This window comes from Parus major, chromosome 19 (genome assembly GCF_001522545.3).
Source record: "Parus major isolate Abel chromosome 19, Parus_major1.1, whole genome shotgun sequence".
NCBI classification, from domain to species: Eukaryota; Metazoa; Chordata; class Aves; order Passeriformes; family Paridae; genus Parus; species Parus major.
In genome coordinates this window covers 5,498,945-5,520,342 of record NC_031787.1, presented here as the reverse complement: position 1 = coordinate 5,520,342, position 21,398 = coordinate 5,498,945, and the positions used below count along the sequence as shown (strand labels likewise).

Below are 21,398 nucleotides of genomic sequence, written 5' to 3'. Positions count from 1 at the left end.
ACAGTGGAAAAACTATTAAATGTAGAGTCTTTCTTTTGTTGTGCCTTCAAGGCATCTGTCAATAAAGGCTCTGAGAAATGGCTGTAGAGGTTCACATGTGTGTAGCTCCTCTGTTCCTGGCTCTGCAAAGGTTAATTTTAACCACAGCAGGATGCAGCAGGTGAGGTTTCTGTGAGATTCGTGCCTCTCTGCTGAAAAGGCTTTGTGCTAAAAGTGTGCCAGTTGATTTGCTTCTCAACACAATTTTTTCCTCAGTCTTTTTCGCTTTCCTTCGTGCAATTGCTCGTAGACACCAATAAAAGGTGGATCAGTCTAATGCAAACCTTTTCAGGTCAGCAGCTCTTGCTCTACATACCTGGGGCTTGTACTGCAAATATTAAGTGAGCTAGCCCAAATTACTAAAGTTCAAAGTTTCCGTCTTCTTTCTGATGTCTCTTTGCTGCCTCTGAAAATATGTCTGCAGAGTGCTCTGATAATTCTTTTTTGATAACTTCAGTAATTTTTTTCATAGTTGTACTGGTATTTTTAAGAACAAGTTGTGCTTGAGAATGTAAGTTTACTGACTGGAGTTTTTTTTAATTCTTACTCTGTCTCTCCTCTTTATCACTGAAGTAGCACATTGATTGTTCAGCTGAAATTTCAGAAATGCCAAGGTTTCTATGTAAGGTCTGTGTACTTGGTTCTTAGAGCTGTGACCTGTCTCTTGTGTTTGAAATGTGCATTGGGAGATCTCAGTTTCCTGATGCACTCGTTGCTTTTTAAACCCAAGTGATTTGCAGTCCACTTGTAGCTAAATTGTTCATATAGTGAGGCTTATGATGCTACAGAAAATAAATAGGGAAGATAATTTTGCACTTAAGTGGCTTGCCAGAAGTGACTGACACAGTTCACATACACACCTGAGCTCCCACACTGCACTTCTGCCAGCTCCAAGAGATTGGTAATTGTAATGACAGTCAGCAACAATAAAAATCTTCACTCACCAAAGGACTGGTGATGGCATCAGTCTGGGCATCCCTTTCTTTCTCTTTCCTATTCCCAGTGTGAGCATTGCTGACAGCCTGTGGGGTGAGGACGTGCCTAGGTCTGTGCATTGTGTGAGATTTCTTTGTCAGAGCTTAGTTCTGAAAGCAAAATGTTGAGGTTCATGTGAGGGCAGCTGTGCATAAATCAGGTATTTGCTAATTACAGCTTTACTAGGCAGCATGCTGGTATGTTGGGCAGTTTTCCTCACCTGATGGATGGTACCTGATGCTGTTTCTTGGAGATCTGCAGATCCATGTGCTGAAAGCATTGCTGTGTCCTGCTCAGTGAAGAGCTTTGGGAACTGCATTTCAAAGAATTTAGGACATAAAGTAGCTGGCAGGCACGGGCTGGCAGTGGTAATGCTCAGCTGTTGGGTTTGTTCTGATTTATATGGAAGATGAGGCTGCTGGTACAGACCTCGCTCAGCCCCCGCTGCAGATGTGGGCACGATTAATTGGTGCATTTCTCTTCTGCTGGAGATGCATGAGTAGCCCAGCCCCTGGCCAGGGCAGAGCTGAGTTAATGAGCATTTTTTGATGGAACAGTAACTTGTGATGGGGGGTGGAAGCAGACTGTAATAATAGTGCTGTTGCTTTTATGAAAGGCACAGGATCCACAGAATTGCCTTTCTTCAGACTTAGAGTGTTTGTATTAATAATTTTTAAGTCTAGTTTTCTGGATCAGACTTTTTATTAGTGCTTAAAAATCCACATTAGCTCAATTACCATATTCACTCTGTAATGAGGGGCTTGTTCTTACAAGTGGTCTGTGTAGTAGGAGTTTGGTAGATTTATATGCACATATTTTTTTCCTTTAGAAACTGATGACTACAGGACTTCCAATATCAGTATTTTTTTGTTGAATTCCATCCTGAGTTCAGGCTTAACCTGGAATTCATCCTTTTCCATGCAGGGGATTTCTCACTGGCCCAGTATCTGTATTCTTTCCTCCCAGTGACTCCAGTATAAACCTGACTGGTCAGTTGGGATATTTGAGGCAAGATTGTTCAGGCTGTGTCTGCAGGTGCTGTTGGACATAGCAGCAGTGCCAAACCTTCTGGGGAGAAAAAAAAGGTTGTTTTTCTGTGACAATGGTGCAAAATCAAGTGAAAGGTGCTCCTTAGGAAGTATTTTGTTGGGAGGGGACATCAGAGAAGAGAAGATTGGACTAAATGTGGGATCATCAGCTAAACTGAGTCTTTTTGGGATGGTTCTTTGTGTAAAGCCTTTAGAGAAACTGCTGAAATTGAGGGGTTTATGCAGAAGGTGGACACAGCTGGTTCTGGCTTGTCTCAGTGCAGGAGCTCCCATTAGGGTAGCAATCCTGGAAGGCCTGTTTGTGTTTTGTTTAATGATAATGAAAATTTAACCATAGACAGCTTTTAAAAGCAGTGGTTTTAAAGTCTTAATGTGAAATGCACTTAAAAGATGTTCCATTAGTGCTGAGGTGAGGCAGGGAAATCTGTCTCGTTCCATGACAAAAATAGCTCCAGTGGTAAGGCCAGGAGTGTGACCAGAGGAATTGGTTGCCACAGGGATTAGCAGGAGTTGTGAACTTGCAGCTCACCAGTTTATTGGGGTGATTGCTCATATGCATAGCTTTGCCTAGTAAGAAACATGAAATAATTACTTTTCAATAAAAGTATTCTGCCTTGCATTCACCATTAGGGAACTTCCTGGAGCTCATCCCATTGTTTTCCTAATGAAGCTTCTTCCTCTGCTGTTGTCTCATCTTTTTATTATGGCCTGATCTGGAATTCTTGCTCTTGCACACAAATGATGATATTCCAATACCAGCATTTTCTTCAGACTATTCTGGCAGATTTTCCATTCACTTAGTTACCAGAACTAATTATTCTTTATTGATTTGTAGGGCATTTGTATGGGATATTCAGTTTCTTACTGTGTAATGCCTTTCTCCTAATATTTTACTGCCTTGAATTATTACAGTCATGGAATCTTGCCTATGGAACTACTAGCAAAGCACATTGGGGTACTCAGAAATACATCACCTTCAGGCCTGATAATATGGCTGAGTTAGCCTGGAGTAAAAGGAGTAAAATCTTACCTGTGCATAAGCCAGGTTTTGTTTGGAATGGTGCTTGGGTTCAGAAGATCCCATCCAAGGGGAGTAAAAGGTGATTTGCCTTTGGTAGGATGCCAGATGATGATCCCAGATTTGATGCTGGGGTATCATTTAACTGAGGGGTTATTTTCTCTCAGAGGAAGGAATTCTTCCAGGTTTGGGAGTAGAGGTGTGTCTGATTTGACCGATGGCTGCAGCTGGTTCGAGCATTCCATGTTTTAGCTGCTTCCTAAAACTTCTGTGTAACAGAAAATCAGATGATTGGATAAGAGAATACTCAGTGTGTCTGTTTAGTGTGTATATTTAATTCTCTGATTTGCCTATAGAAATGTAAACCAGGCTGGGGAATTTTGATGGCAAAGGTGTCTTAAAGCATCTCCTTAGTTTTTTATCTGAGAATAGAATGTGACGGTGTCTGCAAGCATAACATTAACCATAACACAGCTATGGGGTCCTTTGTCCTTTGGTTCTTCTCTGGTTCATGGAGGGTTGCCAGGGTCATGTCTTGTGGAAGAAACAGACCTTGATGAGCATGGGCAGTGCTAAAAATAAAGGTTGGGAGTTCATGAAGGCCTTGGCTTTTGAGGCAAGGTAATACTGGCAAATGCCATTCAGAGGCTCTCCTCTCTGCTAGGAGCACAGCAGCTCGCTCAAAAGGGCAGATATGAACCACCTGCCTGCAGAGACAGGTACAGGGATGTGCACAGAGAGGATGTTTGGGTTAATATTTCCTTTGAAATAAGAGAAAGGGATGATCTGTGCCAGTGTCTGGACATCTCAGGGAGTACAGGTGTAACTGGCGCCATGGTACAAGCTGTGCTAGAGATGGAAGACAAACTGCTCATAAAGCTTCTTATTTCAGAGAAGGTATTTTTAATACTTATATAATTAATCTTTCTTTTGGTATCCCTTCTGTTTTCCATTTCCTGACCTTTCTTTGCTGAAAGTGAGAGCTCTTAGAGCAGAGCTGCTCTCCCTCACCTGTGACAACAGGAAGCTGCAGGATGCAAAGAGAGAAGTGGCTGGTACTCATCTTTTGGAGGCAATTTGCTTGAAAGAATCAGAGGTGGATTTTCAGCAGGAAGGGCTGTTTGCCTGGGAGCAGTAAGCTCTTCTCTGGAGCATTACATTTCCTTGGGTCAGAGGGGCAGATAATGGGGCTGGGGTGTTCTTGGGTGGCTGCCACATTCCCTGTTCTCTCAGCACAGCAAATAGCACGGGGAGGCTAAAAATTTTAGGGAAAAGGATGGGCATTTTTTTCCAGTGAACTGTTTGCAAGGTGAGGGGGTGGAGGGGGGGAAATCAAGCAAAAGCTAAATTGGATTGTCAAAGCTGCAAGCCATTATTTGAAGATTATACAATGAGCAGGATTTTACTCCCATAGGAGTTAGGCAGCAGTGCTGTGGTGGGAAGCAGCCCAATTCTCTGCTTGGAATAGGATTATGGCAAGAGAACACACATGCATTTCCCTATATTTCTGAAGTTTTTTGCAGAAGGAGTTGGGAGCTGGTGAGCCAGGTAGGTATCTGGTAAATCAGAGGAAGTGAAACCACACCTCTGTCTCCAGAAGCCTTTTGTCTCTGTCTGGGGAGTAGCATGTTTTTAATCCTGAGAGGTAATCACATCATTTTGCCTTGTGATGTGGGGATGTTGTCCTTAGCAAGGTGCCATCCTCAAAAGTCAGCTGAAGAAATAATTGCAGGCCATAAAATAATCAGCCTCCTTCCATTTGCTGGGCTTGGGCTGACAACAGCTTCCTAATGCACAGAAAGACACTCCAAGTGCTTTCAGATGTCAGCACCTAGGAAAGGAGTGGGGTGTAAATGGAGGCTTGAGCTGAAGCTTTGATGTGGATTGGGTTTGTAGGACAAGAGTTTGGTAGTGGGGGAATGCAGGAGCTGCTTAAAAATTTCCCCCATGTCTTATGGAGCCAATGCCAGCCGGCTCCAGGATGGACACACCGCTGGAACAGAGGATTTAAGAAGGGGGGGAAAACCTGCACAGCTGCAGCTGTAGAGAGGAGTGAGAATATGTGAGACAAACAGCTCTGCACAGACCCCCAGGGCACTGCAGAAGGAGGGGAAGAAGGTGCTCCAGGCACTGGAGCAGAGATTCCATGCAGCCCACGGGGAGGCCGTGGTGAGGCAGCTGTGACCATCTCCCTGTGCTGTGGAGATGGAAAAAGTCAGGAGTGAAGTTGAGTGAAGGGGTTTTAAGATTTGGTTTTATTTCTCATTACCCTGCTCTGATTGGATTGGGAATAAATTAAACTGATTTCCCCAAGACTGTTTTGCCCATGACAGTAGCTGGTGAGTGATATCTCCCCTTCCTTGTTCTGACTCTGTGTTTCTTCTTCCCTGCCCAGCTGAGGAAGGGAATGACAAAGCAGCTTTGGGGGCACCTGGTGCCCAGCCAGGGTTGGCCCACCATAGTATGGTTCCCACCTCAGGATTACAGGGCCTTCACATTTAATTAATATCTTTCTGATTTTGGATTCCACGGTAAAAATACTGAGGATGGTTTGAGGAGCTATGGGGAGGCAGCTTAAATTAGGAGAATAAAAACCAGCCCATCAGTGCAAGCTGTGAGGAATATTTCAGCTGGAGACAATCTGATGTTAATAACACGTTACCTGGTTTTGTCCAATTGCAAACATACTCTGATGAGAACATGGTTTTGTTCTGCTCCCCTGGGCAGGTCTTGCCTTAAGCTGAACTTAAGGGGCTTGTGTTGGTCACCAGGTTGTAAAGGGAATGAGGTATCTGCTACGTGACCCGCTGGTCTGGCAGGATGAGGTTTCCTTGCCTCTTGAATCCTTGGAGATTTTCTACTCTTGTTGTGTGACTGTCTTGCCCTAGGGTTGATCCCTTCCTTACCAGAACTGACAAATTTACTTTCTCCACAGGGGACACTACACAGAAAATGAGATCTGCACAGTATCCTACCCCAGCAGAATTGGATGCTTATGCTAAGAAGGTCGCCAACAATCCACTGACTATAAAAATCTTTCCAAACAGCGTCAAGGTTCCCCAGAGGAAACACATACGCCGTACTGTGAACGGACTCGATACTTCGGGCCAGAGGTACAGCCCCTACCCATCTCAGGCCACCACGAAAACGGGCCTGCTGGCCATAGTCAAATCCCCAGCGAAAGGAATCATCAAGGACTTTGACGGGACGCGGGCGCGCCTGCTGCCGGAGGCAATGATGAACCCGCCCTCCACGCCGTATGTTGCACCAAGCACTTTATCCCACCCGCAGGCGCTCGCTCGCCAGCAGGCTCTCCAGCATGCACAGACTTTGCCGCACCCCCAGAGCATCCCGCAGCACCCTCAGGGTATTCCACAGCCACCCAGCTTACCGCACCCTCAGGGGATCCCCCAGGCGCTGCCGCACCCGCAGAACATGCAGCAGCCGCAGGGCTTGCAGCACCCTCAGACCATGGCGCACCAGAGCCTGCAGCACCCCCCAAATGCGCTGCTGCAGCCGGGTTTACATGGAGGCAGAAAGATGCCGGATGCAGACGCGCCGCCGAATGTGACCGTGTCTACCTCAACTATTCCCCTCTCTATGGCTGCCACCCTGCAGCAGAACCAGCCACCGGACCTGAGCAGCATTGTGCACCAGATTAACCAGTTCTGCCAGGCCAGAGCTGGCATTAGCACTACCTCAGTGTGTGAGGGACAGATTGCAAACCCCAGCCCTATAAGTCGCAACCTGCTTATCAATGCAAGTACCAGGGTATCTACTCACAATGTCCCTACACCCATGCCTTCCTGTGTAGTAAACCCTGTCGACCATGCTGCTGCTACTATTCCTCCTGCCTCTGTTAATGTGCCCATGGTCAATATTAACAGGGTGCCACCCGCTTACCAGAACGAAATCAAATCGGTTGCGTGGAACCAGCACCAGCTTGCACATCTGCAGCAAATGTGTGGGGATGCTGCTGGGCCTGCTGGACTCGCAGGGAAGCACCCTCAGAGAGAGATCGCAGGGCAGAGTTTCCCTGGCAAAACTTCCAACTACCCTCAAGAACTGTGCATGGGCCAGTCCTTCAGCTTGAAGCCCCCCATCGAGAAGCCTACGCCTTCTCCGCCTGTGAACGGGTTGCAGGGACCTTTGCCATATACCAATGGGCACTATTTCCAGCCCCTCTGGAATAACATTCTGCCCACACCCAACAGTGACAGCTCTGGGTCCCAGGACCTCGCCATGCCTTTCCACGGGGGACAGCCAGCGGGAGCACCGCTGGATTGTGCAGGAGGAACTCATTACAGAGCTGGAGCTGGCCCATCCAGCCAGAATAATGTGATGCAGACCATGGATTACCTAAGTGGGGACTTCCAGCAGTCCTGCTTCCGAGACCAGAGCGTGGCTGTGCTGGGAAAAGTCCATCGGCCTCCCATGAACCGAGCACCTGAACCAACCGATAGTCGAAATCTTCATATTCAACACCCAGGGTATAGATAGGCTGCAGTCACTTTCACAGACAAAAAAAAAAAAAAAAATTATAGGTTTTAGTCTTAATTTTAATTAATAAGCAAGGCATTTTTAACTTGCAAACTTGTGTGATCATTATAGTACCCATTGGAAGAAGACATACTGTATATTTAAAGAGCTTTGCTTACATGTTATCAACTCTCCTTTATGCATCAAATATTTAACATGCCTTTTGTGTCAAAGAATTTCATTACACTACTTCACGCCACAGCTGTTTCCTCACCACAGAGTCTCCCCTTTGTGCAGCTTTTTTTTTTTTTTTTTGCCTTCTGCAGAGCAGCTCCTCACTGGACTGAGGTTGAGTTGCTGCAGGGTTTCGCAGACACATCTGTTCTCCAGCTCCGGCGAGAGCGAGGTAGCGTAGCTGCTTCCATTTCCATCTCAATTTCCTCACAAGATTAAGAGCAACAGAATTTTGTCAGGGAGTAGGGCTTATTTTCAACTCGAAAGCCCATTTCATTAATGCATTAAACATTGACCATTTGCACTGTCTAGAGGCCTGTGTAATTGAAAAAGAGGCTATGTTTGAAAAGAGCCAGCTAGGGGTATGTATTTAGGCTTTAATAGAGGGAGAAGCTTTTCAGCTGTTTCTTGCCCACGTTTATCATTTAGACTTTTTCCAAAGTCAAAAGTCTCTGGCAGATTTTTCTGACACTTTCTGTTTTCTGGACAGGGTATGGAGGAGGGGAATGGCAGGTTTGGGACGAAGGCAGCCACGGGGAGCTGCCCTTCTTCGTGTTCCCCCTCCCCACTGCCCTTCCACCAGCCTCAAAGCTCACGTTATCTGAATCCCTTGCTGCTAGAAGTCTGGCCAGCCTCATGTGAAGAGAATCCAGACCCACTTGACAACTCCAAAAAGGGTTCAGCCACTTCTCTGGAAGCTGGAATTACTGTCAGGGTGAGGAGATGTAGCTCAGTCCATCCCCGGTGCAGCGAGCGTGGTGCCGCTGTGGGATGGGAGGCGCTTGGTCTGAATCAAAGCTCCTCTCACAAGCCACTGTGGGATTGACAGTTCCCTGTTCCTCTCCACCATCGGATTTAATGGAACAATTCTTCTCCCTGGGAATTAGCGAAGCTATTTATAACATCCCTTTTTCCCAGGGTTTCGGTGCCTAACTCCTTCTGTTCCTTCCCCACGTCACTTCCAGCAGCCAGTACTGAGTCAGTGACTACAGGACACTAACTACTGGGTAACCTCAACATCTTCTTCTCCTCAGTGTACAAAAACATCCCTTTCCTTTCTAACAGCCAAATTTATTGTAAGTAGAAAATTCCTCATCTCTGTTAAAGAGACTAATACTTGAACATAATGATCACAATCAAGTTTGGAAATTAAAAAAAAAAACAAAAAAAAGAAAAAATAAAAGAAGAAAAATTTAAAAAAATAAATGCATTGATTCTTTCTATGTACACTGGCTAAAAAATATTGCTCTACACTGTAACTTTTAAGTGTAATATTTCTGTATGAATGTCGCCTGGTAGTGTGGGTTTGAGTAGCATTGTGTATGGGTGAACCCACTGGCCTCTGCCATCCACTGGCCTCCCTCACAGCCCTTGGAGAAACAAAGCCTTAAGTATTTGCTCCTTGAACTTTCCTTAATGAGCATGGTTTAAAAAAAAAAAAAAAATCTAAAAGACATCATACAAAATCTAAAAAAACAAAAAAAAAAATTTAAAAAAACCCCCAAGTTTTGAAGTGACGTCATAGTTGGCTAGAGATTCTTAAAAGTTTTTCGTAAATGGGAAAATTAGAAAACATTTATTTGTATTTTTTTAATTTAGAATGTGTAGTCCTGGGCTGTAACAAATATTTAGGTTTCAAAGCTTAGCAGAGTACGTTTCTGACTCCTCGCGTAAGTTAGTACACTTATGTCATTATTTAAATTCTTTTAAGTGTACTATAAAGCGTTCTTTAGTGGTAACTCCTGAGCAAAGTTAAGCAATTTGACTAAAGATGGATTAAATTATGTGTTGGCTTGTGTTGCCTTATATTTAAAAAAGGAAAAATTGCCTGATTGTGTTATGCCAAATGATAGCAACATGAAGTCCTAATTTATTGTTTATAATCGTATTCCTGCAGTCTTTGTGAAAACTGGTAAATATACATCTATGAAAGAAAGAGAATCCTGAGGCTTTTCATGCAATATTTTTCTGAATCCATTCTGTTGGAGCCAGAGTTTGAGTCTGAAGCTGCTTGCCCTACAGTCACCCTGTTGTCTTTCCCGTCCCAAACCCAACCCCAGTGAGGGCTGTGCTCTGACCTCACCCCTTCCTGCCCAGTCAGTCACTGTAAGGTGTTCTGCTACCTGAGTCTGTATCTTTTTACTAAATAAAACCTTGGCCTCTCCTCTGTTCCGTAGCCTGCTCCAAATCTTAACCCAGACTGTTATTAAAAGCTAATTTTTAACTCCTGCTCTTCTCCTGAGAGCCGGAGCGGAGCCCTGTGTGGTGGTGGTGGTTGCCTGGGAGGTGTTTGGTGGTGTTGGCAGCACGCTGTGAGTTTTTGGGGACTGTTCTGCACAGGTACAGCCACGACCTCCGAGGCTTTGCCCCGGTACAGCAGGACCAGGGAAGCAAAAATCCTGCTGAGACTCATCCAGGTGGGACATTGCTTGAAAAAATAAGAATCATTTTACTATTAAAATATACTGAAACCTTTCCTTTTGGTGTGGGAGTGAGATTTTTCTTTGAAACAACCCTTTTCTCCTCTGCAGCGGTGCTGTAGTGATGGGTTCCCCATCCTTCCCTGCTCACCCCTAAAGAGAAACACTGTCCTGCCTCATTCCCAGCTGGGACATTGGGACCAAAGCTTGGACCCAGGGTGGGGGTCTGGCTGTGCCACTGTCACCAGGGTGAGGAAGGAAGGAGCCTTGTGTGGCAGGAGCTGCGCCCTGCCCTCCTGGGAACCTGGAAAAACCTCCCGTGGTTTTTTCTCTCTGCCTGGTGCAGAATTAAAGAGGAACCAAAAGGCCAGGAATGTTCCTTCCCCCCGAGCTCTCCCAGGAGCCCCTTGTGGGTGGTCACCAACCTTTGGGGCTCTCACTGCTGCTCCTCTTGCCTTTCTGTCCCTCTGTCCATCCATGGGTCAGTGCTTTCCCCACTTGTGACTCCTGCACAAGGCTCTGCTCCCTGCTGGATCCTGGGTGCCTGCTCTGCTCCTTGAGGAATGAGTAAAGCTCAGGCATTTCCTGAGCTCCTGACCCTCCCTCAGCAGCAGCACCATCCTTCCCATCCTCACACCACTTCAGAATTTCGAGGTGGACACTAGGAAGATGCTGGGAAGGATAAACACGAGCATGGTGTGAACCCTTCCACAGGGAATCTGTGTCCTGTGTTTGGAGCAGGAGTTTTGTTCAGCCATAAGCCCAGTTTGTTACAGCCCAAAGTGAATATTTTATAAAAGATACTGGTGAGTTTTCTTGAAGATTTCCATGTCAGATGTCTCCAGGGGCCTGGGCTGCTCCCGTGGAAACCAAACAGAGCTGGGGATCACTGGGGAGAGAATGGAATAAACCACAAGGCTGATGATAAAGGTTGCTGCTTCTGTGGTACCAAATAGAATTTTCTTTATTGTTACTTTGTTCACAGGAAAAATAATTAAAAAAAAAAGAGATCTGGTCCCTCTGCCCCTGCTGCTGGTTTTACACAGTGCCAATGTGGGGGGCTTGGGTGGCCATGGAGTCACAGGGTAGGTGCTTGTCCCACAGGGAATTTGGGGAAAGGTTTCCAGGGGTTTTTGGGATAGGAATGGATCGGGCAGAGACTGAGTGACTGCTCCAGTAAGAGGGAAGGTTTGGGAAAATAAAAGAATCTCTGAGAGAAAGGTGCTGAAATAATGGTTAAAAATAGGAGGAGGAGGAGGAGTGAAGGAGGGGGTTTGAGTCCTGACAGAATTTTAAAGGAAATTTGTAACATTTGTGGTCACCTTCCAGAAGATGGGACTTGACAGGGTTTCCTCCCCTCCCAGGACTACACCTCATTTAATCTTTGCTTCCATCTCAGAAGGACAAAACTCCAGCCCCATCTCCTGTGCTCTCTGCAAACCTGAGCATCAAAATCCCTATTTCACACTGTTCCCACTGTTCCCCAAATGCTATGGACATTTGGTTCCCACGTGGTTTTCCTGGAATTTGGACTAAACCAGGCAGCTTAGCCTGGCTGAGCTGAGGCAGGAAGAGCTGTTTGCCCACAGGCACTGCTGCATCCCTCTCCAGCATCTGGAAATTCCAACAGCAGCCACTCCATCAGAGCTTCAGGATCCTCTTCTCCTTTGACTCGAAGCTTCTTTGGTATCTGGTTTCTTCATCCATCCCCCCAACAGGAACAATCTCTTCTGCAAGGAGTTTTCAGGAGACTCTCATCATCGCAGCCAGCTGGGTCTGGAGTGAGGTTCTGGTGGAAAATGATCCAGCAGGGATTTGGTGTGAGCAGCTGCTGCAGTCACAGCTGAACTGAGGGCTTTGAGTAAAATCCAACATTTTAAAACTCTCCTTTAGGGCCAAATAGGTTTTTCTTCCAAAGAAACCCAAGGTAGGCAACACCCAGAAGTTTTCTGTGAGCTCCAGCAGCTCTGGCAGTTTGTGATGTTCAGAGAGGAGCAACACTGGGGATGCTGCAAAAAATCAGAGCTGAAAAAAATCCTGCTCTGTGTGAGGTTGTGGGAGGTCCAGAGGATGGAGGAGCCAAAGGAAAGGGGCACACTTTGGACACCCCTCAGCAAGAGCTTTCAGATATTCCTCAATGTTCAGCAGAGCCAAAATGCAATAAAATTACAGGAGTGTTTTATCTGCTTAGTTTAAGTTAATTTCAAAGCAATTGGGTACAGGCTGTTGATTCTGCTGGGGTGGCTGCAAGCCTGAGAGATGTCCTGGCAGTGAAGTGAAATTGCACCAGAAATCTGATGTGAAATCTTTGTCAACTTGCACTGCCCTCAAACCCCTCAGTCCTGGGAGCAAATGGGGCCCAGACAGGTCTTTAATAAAGGATGTGCAAAACAAGTTTTCCTCCTGTTTTTCTCCCTGTACAATATCAATGTCTGGTTTCATTCTCTTTGGAGAAGAAGCATCAAGAATCAGCACAAATCAGGGCACTGTGGTGTGAGCAGATTGGTTTTGCCAAAAATCCTCCCTGTCTACAATCCCAAAGAGGTTAAAAAGGTTTGGGGGTTATTTAGGGCATCTCCACTGTGGTGGGGGTATTGCACAGGCAAATGTCCCTCCAGGTGGGGTCTCCTTCGATTTTTTCTGGTATTTAATAAGATTTTCCTCTCTGATTTGAGAATCTTCTCAAGTTCCTTCATGTCCCAGTGATGTTGGGGCAACTGAGCAGGGAGTGAGGCGGCAGCACAAACCTTTAGAATAAACCCTCAAACCAACAAGTTTCTAGGAAGTTTATTTTTAAACTTGATATTTGAGGCTAAATTTAGCAGCAAAAATCGATTTGTCTCCCTCTCCTCCCCGAGCATTGAGAGCATCTCCCCCTCCTGCTTTTCTGCATCCCAGGCCCTGCTGGGGAATCGCTGCCGCGTTCCCTGGGAACGCTGAAGGTTAAGAGGTGCTCCAAGATGTGGCTGACATTTCCAGACATTTCCAGACGTGGCCAGGTAAAAGGAGCTGGAGAGCAGAACTCAACAGCACATCCCAGAGATAGCACTGGAAAGAGGCAGGAAAAGGGGAAATGAACCCAAACAGGGAAAGCAGAGTTGGGAGTTGGTCCCTGAGGTGGGGACAGGGACAACTCCAAACTCTCAGGGTTGTTTTTTCTTCTCCTTGGCTTCCCTGAGCTCATCCAGGAGCTTCCTCCAGCACCGCTTCCCACTTTTAGTTCATAAATTATAGATGGATTTTGATTTGATTTGATTTCTTTTAAGGCAACTGGTTAGAACAAAGGGTTGCCAACACCCTGTGTGTGGCCTGGTCAGAGGGGCAGGCCTGTCCCTGTACTCTGTGTATGGAGGATGTGTAAATATACACACAAATAAAAATATATAAATAAAATATATGTAATAAATATAAAATATAAATGTATAACAGATAAGAATAAAACAATATAAATAGCTGTTAAATAGAAATTAAATGTCTGAAGAACATGAAGTATGGAAGATGTGTAAATATACAGATAAAATTTTTGTAATATAAAATACCAAAATATTATGTAATGCAATTATATTGATATATGCAATTTGAGAGAATAATATTAAATTATTATTAATAATTTATTAATATACTTATATGGTCTGTTAAACGTTAAATTTAAAATATTTTAAAGTATATATAAAAAGTATATATTAACTATAAAATAAAAAATAAGCATAAAATGTAGAAGAATAAAATTTGTATTTAATATTAATTAGAACAACTTGTTAATGTAATAATTATAATGATTATAATAATCATTATAAATATTATTAATTTATATAAATTATAAGGCCACAAATTTCTATTCACACCTTCCCTTCCCTTGGGTCACCACGCGGCGGCGCCACCGAGCCGAGCACCGGGCGGGGCGGGGACACAGGGACATGGGGACATGGGGACACGGGGACATGGGGACACAGGGACATGGGGACATGGGGACATGGGGACATGGGGACACTGGGACACCGGGACATGGGGACACATGGACACGGGGACATGGGGACATGGGGACACGGGGACATGGGGACACATGGACATGGGCACATGGGGACACCGGGACACGGGGACACCGGGCACTGGAATGGAAGTGACACCAGGGTGGGCTGGACATTAACACGCAGCTGGCACTGGGCACCAGTGTGGGCTGATACTGGACACACCAGGCACCAGTGTGGGCAAGAACTGTCCGTCATTTGGGGCTGGCATGAGGCTGCCATTTGGCACAAGCATGGGGTGACACTGGGTGCCAGTGTGGGCACCAGAACAGGCTGTCACTGGACACCAGAATGGGCTGGCATTGGATACCAGTTTGGAGGCCCAGTATGGACTGGCACTGGGCACCAGAATGGGGCTGCATTTGGCTTCAATGCAGGAATGACAGGAATGACACTGGGCACCAGTACAGGCTGGCACTGGGCAGTGCTGGGGGCTCATACTGGGCACCAGTTTGGGCAGGAACTGGGCACGGTAGAGGCTGGTACTGGGTACCAGCAAGGACTGGAGTATTGCCCATCTGCCCAAGGCCCCGGGCTGCCACACCGGGCTGGGAACTGCTCAGGGGGACATTCCTGAGGGGGAAACGGGGTACGGGGATACCCCCGGCTGTGCTGTCCCCCAGCCCAGCCAGGGCCGCAGGGTGCAGCTAATTAGGGGCTAATTGCATTAAACCGGAGCAGCACTAATGCAATTGTGGGATTATCCTGCAGAGACAGCGACCCCCACATCGCTGCGGGGGGAAGCGTCAGACACACGGAGCTGGGGGCTGATCCAACCCGACCCCCAGAGTCTGCCCCAGTGTCCCCCACCATAGCCCAGCCCCTGGCTGCTCGGATCCCGCCCTTCCCCGGGGCGTTAATTACCCCAGCGCTAATGAGGGGCTGATGGGACAGAGGGGGGGCCTGCAGGGAAACAGCACCGGGGGCTGGCGACCCCCCCCCAGCCTGGCACATCCCCGCTGCTGCCGGTGATTACCGAATTAACCGGCTCCATCTGAGCCCGTCTGCCGCCGGGATGTGGGTCAGGGATTACCCCTCCCCGTGCCCCCCAGCGCAGTCCCGGCCCTCCCGGTCCCCAGCACCCACGGCTGCACCCAGGAGCATCCCCCGGTCCTGCCATCCCCATCCCGGCACGCACAGGATAAAGGTTCAGGCTGAGGAAGGAGCTTCAGGCGGCCGTAATAAATACAAGAAAAGTTTATTGAAAAGAAAAAGACGTGGGGAGGGGGCAGCAGCCCCAGCCTGGGGTAATAAATAACAACCTGGGGAGCACCAGTTTACAAAATATGGCTCTGGGCAGTGGGGTCCTGCAGGGTCCCCAGCAAAGCTGGTGGGGGCTGCTGGGCACCTCGGGAAGGGGCTTAGGGGGCCCAGCCCCCCGGCACCCCCAGGCACCTGAGAAGGGGCTGCCCCAGGGGGCAGCTGGGGCTGTGGGACAGTCCCAGCCCCAGGAGGGATGTGGGAGCAGCCCCATCCCTGCCGGTCCTGAGAGCCACCGCGGCACCCCGGCAGCGTCCCCAAGCCGGCAGCACCGGCTGCGGGCAGGGGCTCAGCACCACTTGGGGCACCCCTGGACGGGCACCCTGGTCACATCCTGTCCCCCTCTGGGGCTCAGGCCAGGATCTTCTGGGGGATCTCCACTGAGGCTTTGATGAAGATGGCGTTGTCACGCACATAGTTCCGCTTCCTGATGTCCTCGTGGGAGATGAACTTGGGGTAGCCGAAGCCCAGGGTGCTCTCATCCAGGGAGCTGCGCGAGGCTCCCGGCTTCTGGAAGTTTTTCCAGTTGGGATCCGGGTGGAAGGTCTCAGTGATGTGCTGGGGCTTGGAGAGCGAGGGGTCACTCTGGTCCAGCAAGGAGAAGGTGACGCGGTAGGAGAAGGGCCACTCCAGCAGGTTGTCGTACTCGCCCGGCAGCACGCGGATGTAGACGGAGAGGTGGCTGCTCTCCCCGCTGCCGTTGCCATTGAGGAAAGCTGACACCTGGAGCTTGTAGCCGTACTTGTGGGTGTAGAACGGGGGGCTGAAGAACTCGTAGTTGCTGCGGGCTTTGGCCTCCTGCAGCTTGCGGGCGTAGTCGGCAATTTTCCAGATGAGCGTCCCGTCGCTGCTCACCGACAGCTCTTCCACGTCCCGACGCAGCTCCAGGATCTCCTGCCGCTGCCGGCCCACCAAGGCACACACCATGCCCAGGTGGGTCTTGGTGCTCTCCTCCAGGTGCCGGCCCATAGCCAGCTTGGGGCACTGCGGGGACAGCGGGACCATCAGCAGGAGGGTGTGAGAGACGGCGTGGGGACAGGAGAGAACGTGGGGATAACGTGGAGATGTCATTGGAGTGTGGGGGTACTGGAGCACGATGGCACAGGGGTTGCACAGGGACAGCTGGCTGGGGTGGCAGGGGGACACTTGGTTGGCAAACACAGGGGTTTGGCCATGGAGCCACATGGACGGGACTGACAACAAGGGATGGGACAGATGTCAGGGCAGGAGAGCTGTGGGGGTGCTGTGGGGCCCAGGTGTGACACGGTAGGGACAGCACCCCATGCCCACAGATGCCAGGAAGGTTGGTCACAGGGACAACACTCACCCGGTGCTTGCAGCCAGCTTCCTTGAAGGGGCACAGCAGCATGGCAGTGTTGCAGCTCTCCTTGAGGTGGGTGGGCACATCCTCCCGGGCAATGCTGGGTGTCCCACACTGGTTGGGGCACGGCACGGGGTACCGGGGACACTGGTACTGGTGGTTCTGGGGAGGCAGAAAGGCTGTCAGCTTGGGCTGGGAGCTGGCAGGGTGAGAGTCCCCATGGGCTCCGTCTCACCTGGATGGTGTCAAAGACAAACTCCTTGGAGCAGTAGGAGCAGGGCTGTGTGCGCTTGGGGCACTCGGCCAGGGCGTGCTGGGACAGCAGGCGCCGCATCATGCGGGCCCCACACTTGTTCTCACAGTACACACTCTCCTGGGGACACGTGCCCTGGTGGCCCTGGGGACCACAACAGTGTCATCACCCTCTGGCTGTTCTCACCAGCCAGCCCTGACAGGGATGGGGACACACGGTGCCCCCACAGCCAGAAGGCACAATGACTGTATGTCCACATCCCCCACCCCAAGGCTGTCCCCTCCACGATGTCTCCCACAGTGTCCCCACCCAGGGCCTGCCCCATACCCAGGCTGTGTCCCCATGGTGCTCTGCAGCCCACTGGGGTGCCCACACATCCCAGCTACACCCCCACAACATCCCCCAGAGCACAGCCATGCCCACCACGGCACCCTGGCCAGCTGTGTCCCCCTCAGGGTCCCACACCCACTGCCCACCTCGAAGGCCTCCCCAGTGAAGTCGCTGGCACAGAACTCGCACTTGACCCTGCGCTTGGGGCAGCCGTGCTGGACGTGCTCGGGGAGGTCACGGCGGCTCAGTTTGGCGCTGCACCGGTTGGGGCAGGGGATCACGTTGAAGCCACAGGTGCCAAGATGGGCCTGGGGGACACAGGGATGGTGATGGGAAGGCCACGGGGTACAACTGTGGCCACTCCCCCATCCTCCCAGGTCCTACCTGGAGGTGCTTGATGAGCCCGCTCCAGCGGCAGCCCTCCTCGCTGTGGATGCAGCGGATGGCCAGGCTCAGCACCTGCGCCTCCAGCTCGGGGTCGGGGTAGATCTGGAGGGGCAGCAGTGGGATATCAGCATCCTGCGAGGGCACAGAGCCCCCAGCACAGCCTGGCCGGGAGCCTCGGGCACTCTGCCCAGGGACGGATCCCCCCTGGGCACAGCAACAAGCGCCCTTTGTCAGGAGTGGGCTTCCGCTCCCCGGCGCCGCGGCACAAAGGGCTCTTGCTTCCGCCCTGGCGCCCGTGCCAGGCCCGTGTGGCTGTGCCAGGCGCTGTGCAGAGCCTGGGGATGGCCCCTCGGTGGGGATGGCCCCTTGGAGCAGGGTACCCATCCGTGTGCCAGGCTCACCTTGGCGTACTCCAGGGGCAGCTGATCCTCTGGACACTTGAAGATGCCTTCGCTGCAAGACACAGAAGGCTCGGGATCACTTGGGGCTGGGGAGCGGCGCGTCACCAGTGACACAGCCACGATGTCCCACCGGGTCCCCGCCATCCCAGCCCAGGACATTGGGACTATCCCTGTACTGCTGAGCGCTCACCCCGTACCAAATCCAGCCGCCACCCTGGGGGAGCCACGGCTCTAATCCTGCTCCATCTGTCTGAGCTGGGAAATGCCCCCGCCAGACACCCCCTCAGGCAGCCCCCCACCCCCAGCCGGGCACGGCGGCCCCGCTCGGTCCCCAGGGGGCTGGGTCAGCCGCCGTGAGCGTGGCACCATCTGGAGCCCCGGCAGCTCCTTGCCCATCCTGTCCCCTGGGATTAAGGAGGGTGCCGGCGCCAGGGTGTCCACAGCCCCAGGTGCCGGGGCCCAGGGGAGGTGGGGGAGGGCAACAGCTGGGCTCCAGATGTGCAGCCCTGATGTGCAGCCCTGGGGCTCCTGCTCCACAGGAAATGGCCCCAGCAGCCACCACGGTGAGTCAGGACATGGGACAGGGGACAGGCCCTGGAGGGGTCCCCATCCAGCTGGCCCCCAGGATGGGGTGATCCTCCCGAGAGCTGTCCCCGAGGTGGGAATGGCCCTGCTCAGCCCTGACCTGCAGAGAAGCAGCATGAAGTGGAGACAGGGACCCAGGCAAAGAGGCAGCCTGGGCTGTGACAAGGCTGTCCAGGAGTCACCGTCACCCCTGGTCCACACATCACTGGGCCCAGGGGTAGGGGAGGGTGTCCATGCTCCATCCCCGATGGACACTGGGGTGGGGAGAGTACAGGTGCTGCCTATAGGGACACGCAGCAGGACACAAAGGGACCCTTTGGCTCTGGTGTCCTTGCAGTGACACCAGACAAGGCTGTGCCCACTGCATGCCCTTGGCAGGCACTGGCGTGGCCTCGACTGGAGCTGCCAAGTGGGTGTGAGATGCCGGGACAGTGCCAGCAGTGCCGCCGGGCACACGCCAGCCTGGGCTGCCCTGCCATGGCACAGCCACGTCCCCTGCAGCCACCATCCCTGTGCTGGGAGTGCAAGTGAACCCCAGGACCCGCAGCCCCGTGGGGTGTGATCCAGATGGAGAACGGCTGCAAACAGCTCTGCCACGTGCCCTCTCTGTTTGCTGCAGATGGTTTTGCCGGAGTCATCAGGGATCCACCGAGATAAGGTGCTCTCAGACGGGGTCGGGCACCGTGGCACTGCCCCGTGGCTGGCACTGCCCCGTGGCTGGGATCTCTCAGCTGATTTTCCAGGGCTGCCAGCCGTGGACGGTGTTGGGGTGCTGGGACTGGGGGGGAAGTGGGACGATGACCCGAAGCCAGCGCCTAATCCCCGACAAAGCCTCCCCATTCCTCACGCTTGGCCGGGCAGGGAATGTGCTGAGGCAGCACCCAGGGGGACCGTCCTTGCCTCTGACCTTCATGGCGTGTTGGGGCACAGCGAAGTGATCGGACAGGGAACCCCAGCATCCCCCGGCACCCCAGCAGCGCGGTGGGGCTGGATGGCTTAGCCCTTGGGATCCCCGAACTGATGCGGGGCAAACGGGTTGTGCTCGGGGGGGATCCCCGAGGCCATTCCCCCCGGCAGAGCGGAGGTGCCTGCGGGAAGGGTGCGCTCTGACACGTGCCCCGGGGAGCGCCCGGCTCCACAGAAACCGGCCCCGGTGACGGCAGTGCCCGGGAGCGGTCCCCGGGCGAAGGTCGCTCCGGCGGGGAAAGGAGGGGAAAGGCCCGGGGTGACGCCTGTCACCGCCCGGAGAGAGCACGGCCACCTCCTCGCCGTGCCCCGCGGGCCCCCCGGGACCGCGCCGAGAGCGGCGGCCGGGAACCGGGACAGCACCGGTGCCGCACGTGTCCCCCGGCTGCCGGTACCGGTACCGGGGGTCCCGAACCGCACGGGTCGGAAGAGGCCCCGGCTCCTCGCTCCCGGCCAGCGCACACGGCCGGGTCGCGTTCACCCGTGGGCGCGGGGACACCGGGGTGGCCGTACACCCCTCCCCAAAAAACACCCCCGGCCACTTCCTCCAGCGGGGCCGAGGCAGGAAGGGGTTAAGCTCGAATCTCGAAACTCGGCGCTCCGGGCTTCACCCGGCCCTCCTCTTCCTCCTCCTCTTCAGCGAAAGGGGCCACGGGCCGCTGCACCCGCGGGGCGGCTGTCACGGGCTGGGCGCGCCCCGCACCCCCTCCCTGCCCTGGGGCACCACCGGGCACCCCGCACCTTTCCCCGGCCCGAGGAATCCCTGGGCGCCCCGCACCTTTCCCGGGGCACTCCGCGCCTTTCCCGGGGCACTCCGCGTCTTTTCCCGGGCACACTGCAGCCGTTCCCCGGCCCGGAACAACCCCAAGCACCCCGCATCTTTCCCCAGAACCCCCGCACCCCCTAGGCACCCCTCCCCACTTCCGGGGATATCCCGCATTCCCTCCCGGGCCTCCGGGGCATCCGCACCCCGCGCACTCCGACACCGGCCCAGGGCACCCCGCACCCCTCTCCGGGGCACTCCCGGACACCGCACCCCGGGGCCGGCGGTGGATGTGGGGGTGACAAGGAGCACCCGCCGCCCCGCGGGGTGCGGATCCCCGGATCGGCCGGGGCGAGGCTGCGCGATCGGCTGCCCCACGGGGGAAACAGCGCACGGAGTAACGTCAGGCCGGCTCACCCGTGGGGTAATGCGGGGTCTCACCTGAGGAACTCCTGCAGGCAGGTGTCGCAGAAGCGGTGGCCGCAGGTGGAGACGCGGACGGGCTCCCGCATGGGCTTCCCGCAGAGCGGGCACAGCACCCGCCGCCGCGGCCGCTCCAGAAGCTTGTAGTCGTAGCCCGGCATCCCGCCGCCGCCGCCCCGCGCCCGCCGCAGCCGCCCCGCGCCCGCTCGGCTCCGCGCTCCGCGCCCGGCTCCGCCCGGGGGCCGGACGGGGCGGTGGGACCGGCCTGAGCCCGCCCCGCCAAGGGGGACGGCATCGCCATGGCCACCGCCCCCGCCCGGAGCCCGCCTCCCCGCCCGCCGCCCCCGCCGCACGGGGAGGATGGAGCCGTCCCGGGGGCATCACACCGGGGACAGCCCCTCTAAGGGGCTTGGCGTGCAGCACATCGGGGACAGCCACCCCGGGGACTTGGGGAGCACCCCACCGGG

At 52.6% G+C, this 21,398-nt stretch overlaps 2 protein-coding genes across 4 annotated transcripts in view; one reads left to right on the top strand and one right to left on the bottom strand.

Moving 5' to 3' along the window:
* The window catches only part of FAM222B (family with sequence similarity 222 member B), a 35,959-nt gene extending 25,688 nt beyond the window's left edge, over nt 1-10,271 (top strand). For 2 of the 3 annotated variants that reach the window (XM_033518872.1, XM_033518871.1), the window contains exons 2-4: nt 6,017-7,571; nt 7,887-7,966; nt 8,285-10,271. In XM_033518872.1, coding sequence (XP_033374763.1) covers nt 6,034-7,571; nt 7,887-7,966; nt 8,285-8,436 — 1,770 coding nt within the window. In that variant the 5' untranslated portion in view covers nt 6,017-6,033 and the 3' untranslated portion in view covers nt 8,437-10,271. Of the gene's footprint in view, nt 1-6,016 lie in introns of all 3 variants that reach the window. The other variant, XM_033518873.1, reaches the window with a different exon arrangement.
* A 5,150-nt stretch (nt 10,272-15,421) lies between these two features.
* TRAF4 (TNF receptor associated factor 4) lies at nt 15,422-21,092 on the bottom strand. Its single transcript, XM_015646187.3, has 7 exons — nt 20,950-21,092; nt 18,195-18,246; nt 17,791-17,895; nt 17,553-17,714; nt 17,059-17,220; nt 16,830-16,985; nt 15,422-16,486 (listed from the first exon to the last, which is right to left on the bottom strand). Exons 1-7 carry the CDS (start codon nt 21,090-21,092, stop codon nt 15,854-15,856), a joined length of 1,413 nt encoding a protein of 470 aa, XP_015501673.1. The 3' UTR covers nt 15,422-15,853.
* Nucleotides 21,093-21,398: the final 306 nt, after the last annotated feature.

Excerpts from the sequence above, each read along its gene's own strand:
- TRAF4 (XM_015646187.3), bottom strand. The coding sequence starts at position 21,092 with ATGCCGGGCTACGACTACAAGCTTCTGGAGCGGCCGCGGCGGCGGGTG. Across the intron at positions 17,221-17,552 it reads TCACTGGGGAGGCCTTCGAG|GGCCACCAGGGCACGTGTCC; the intron begins GTGGGCAGTGGG and ends TGTGGTCCCCAG. Across the intron at positions 16,986-17,058 it reads TTGTCTTTGACACCATCCAG|AACCACCAGTACCAGTGTCC; the intron begins GTGAGACGGAGC and ends CTGCCTCCCCAG.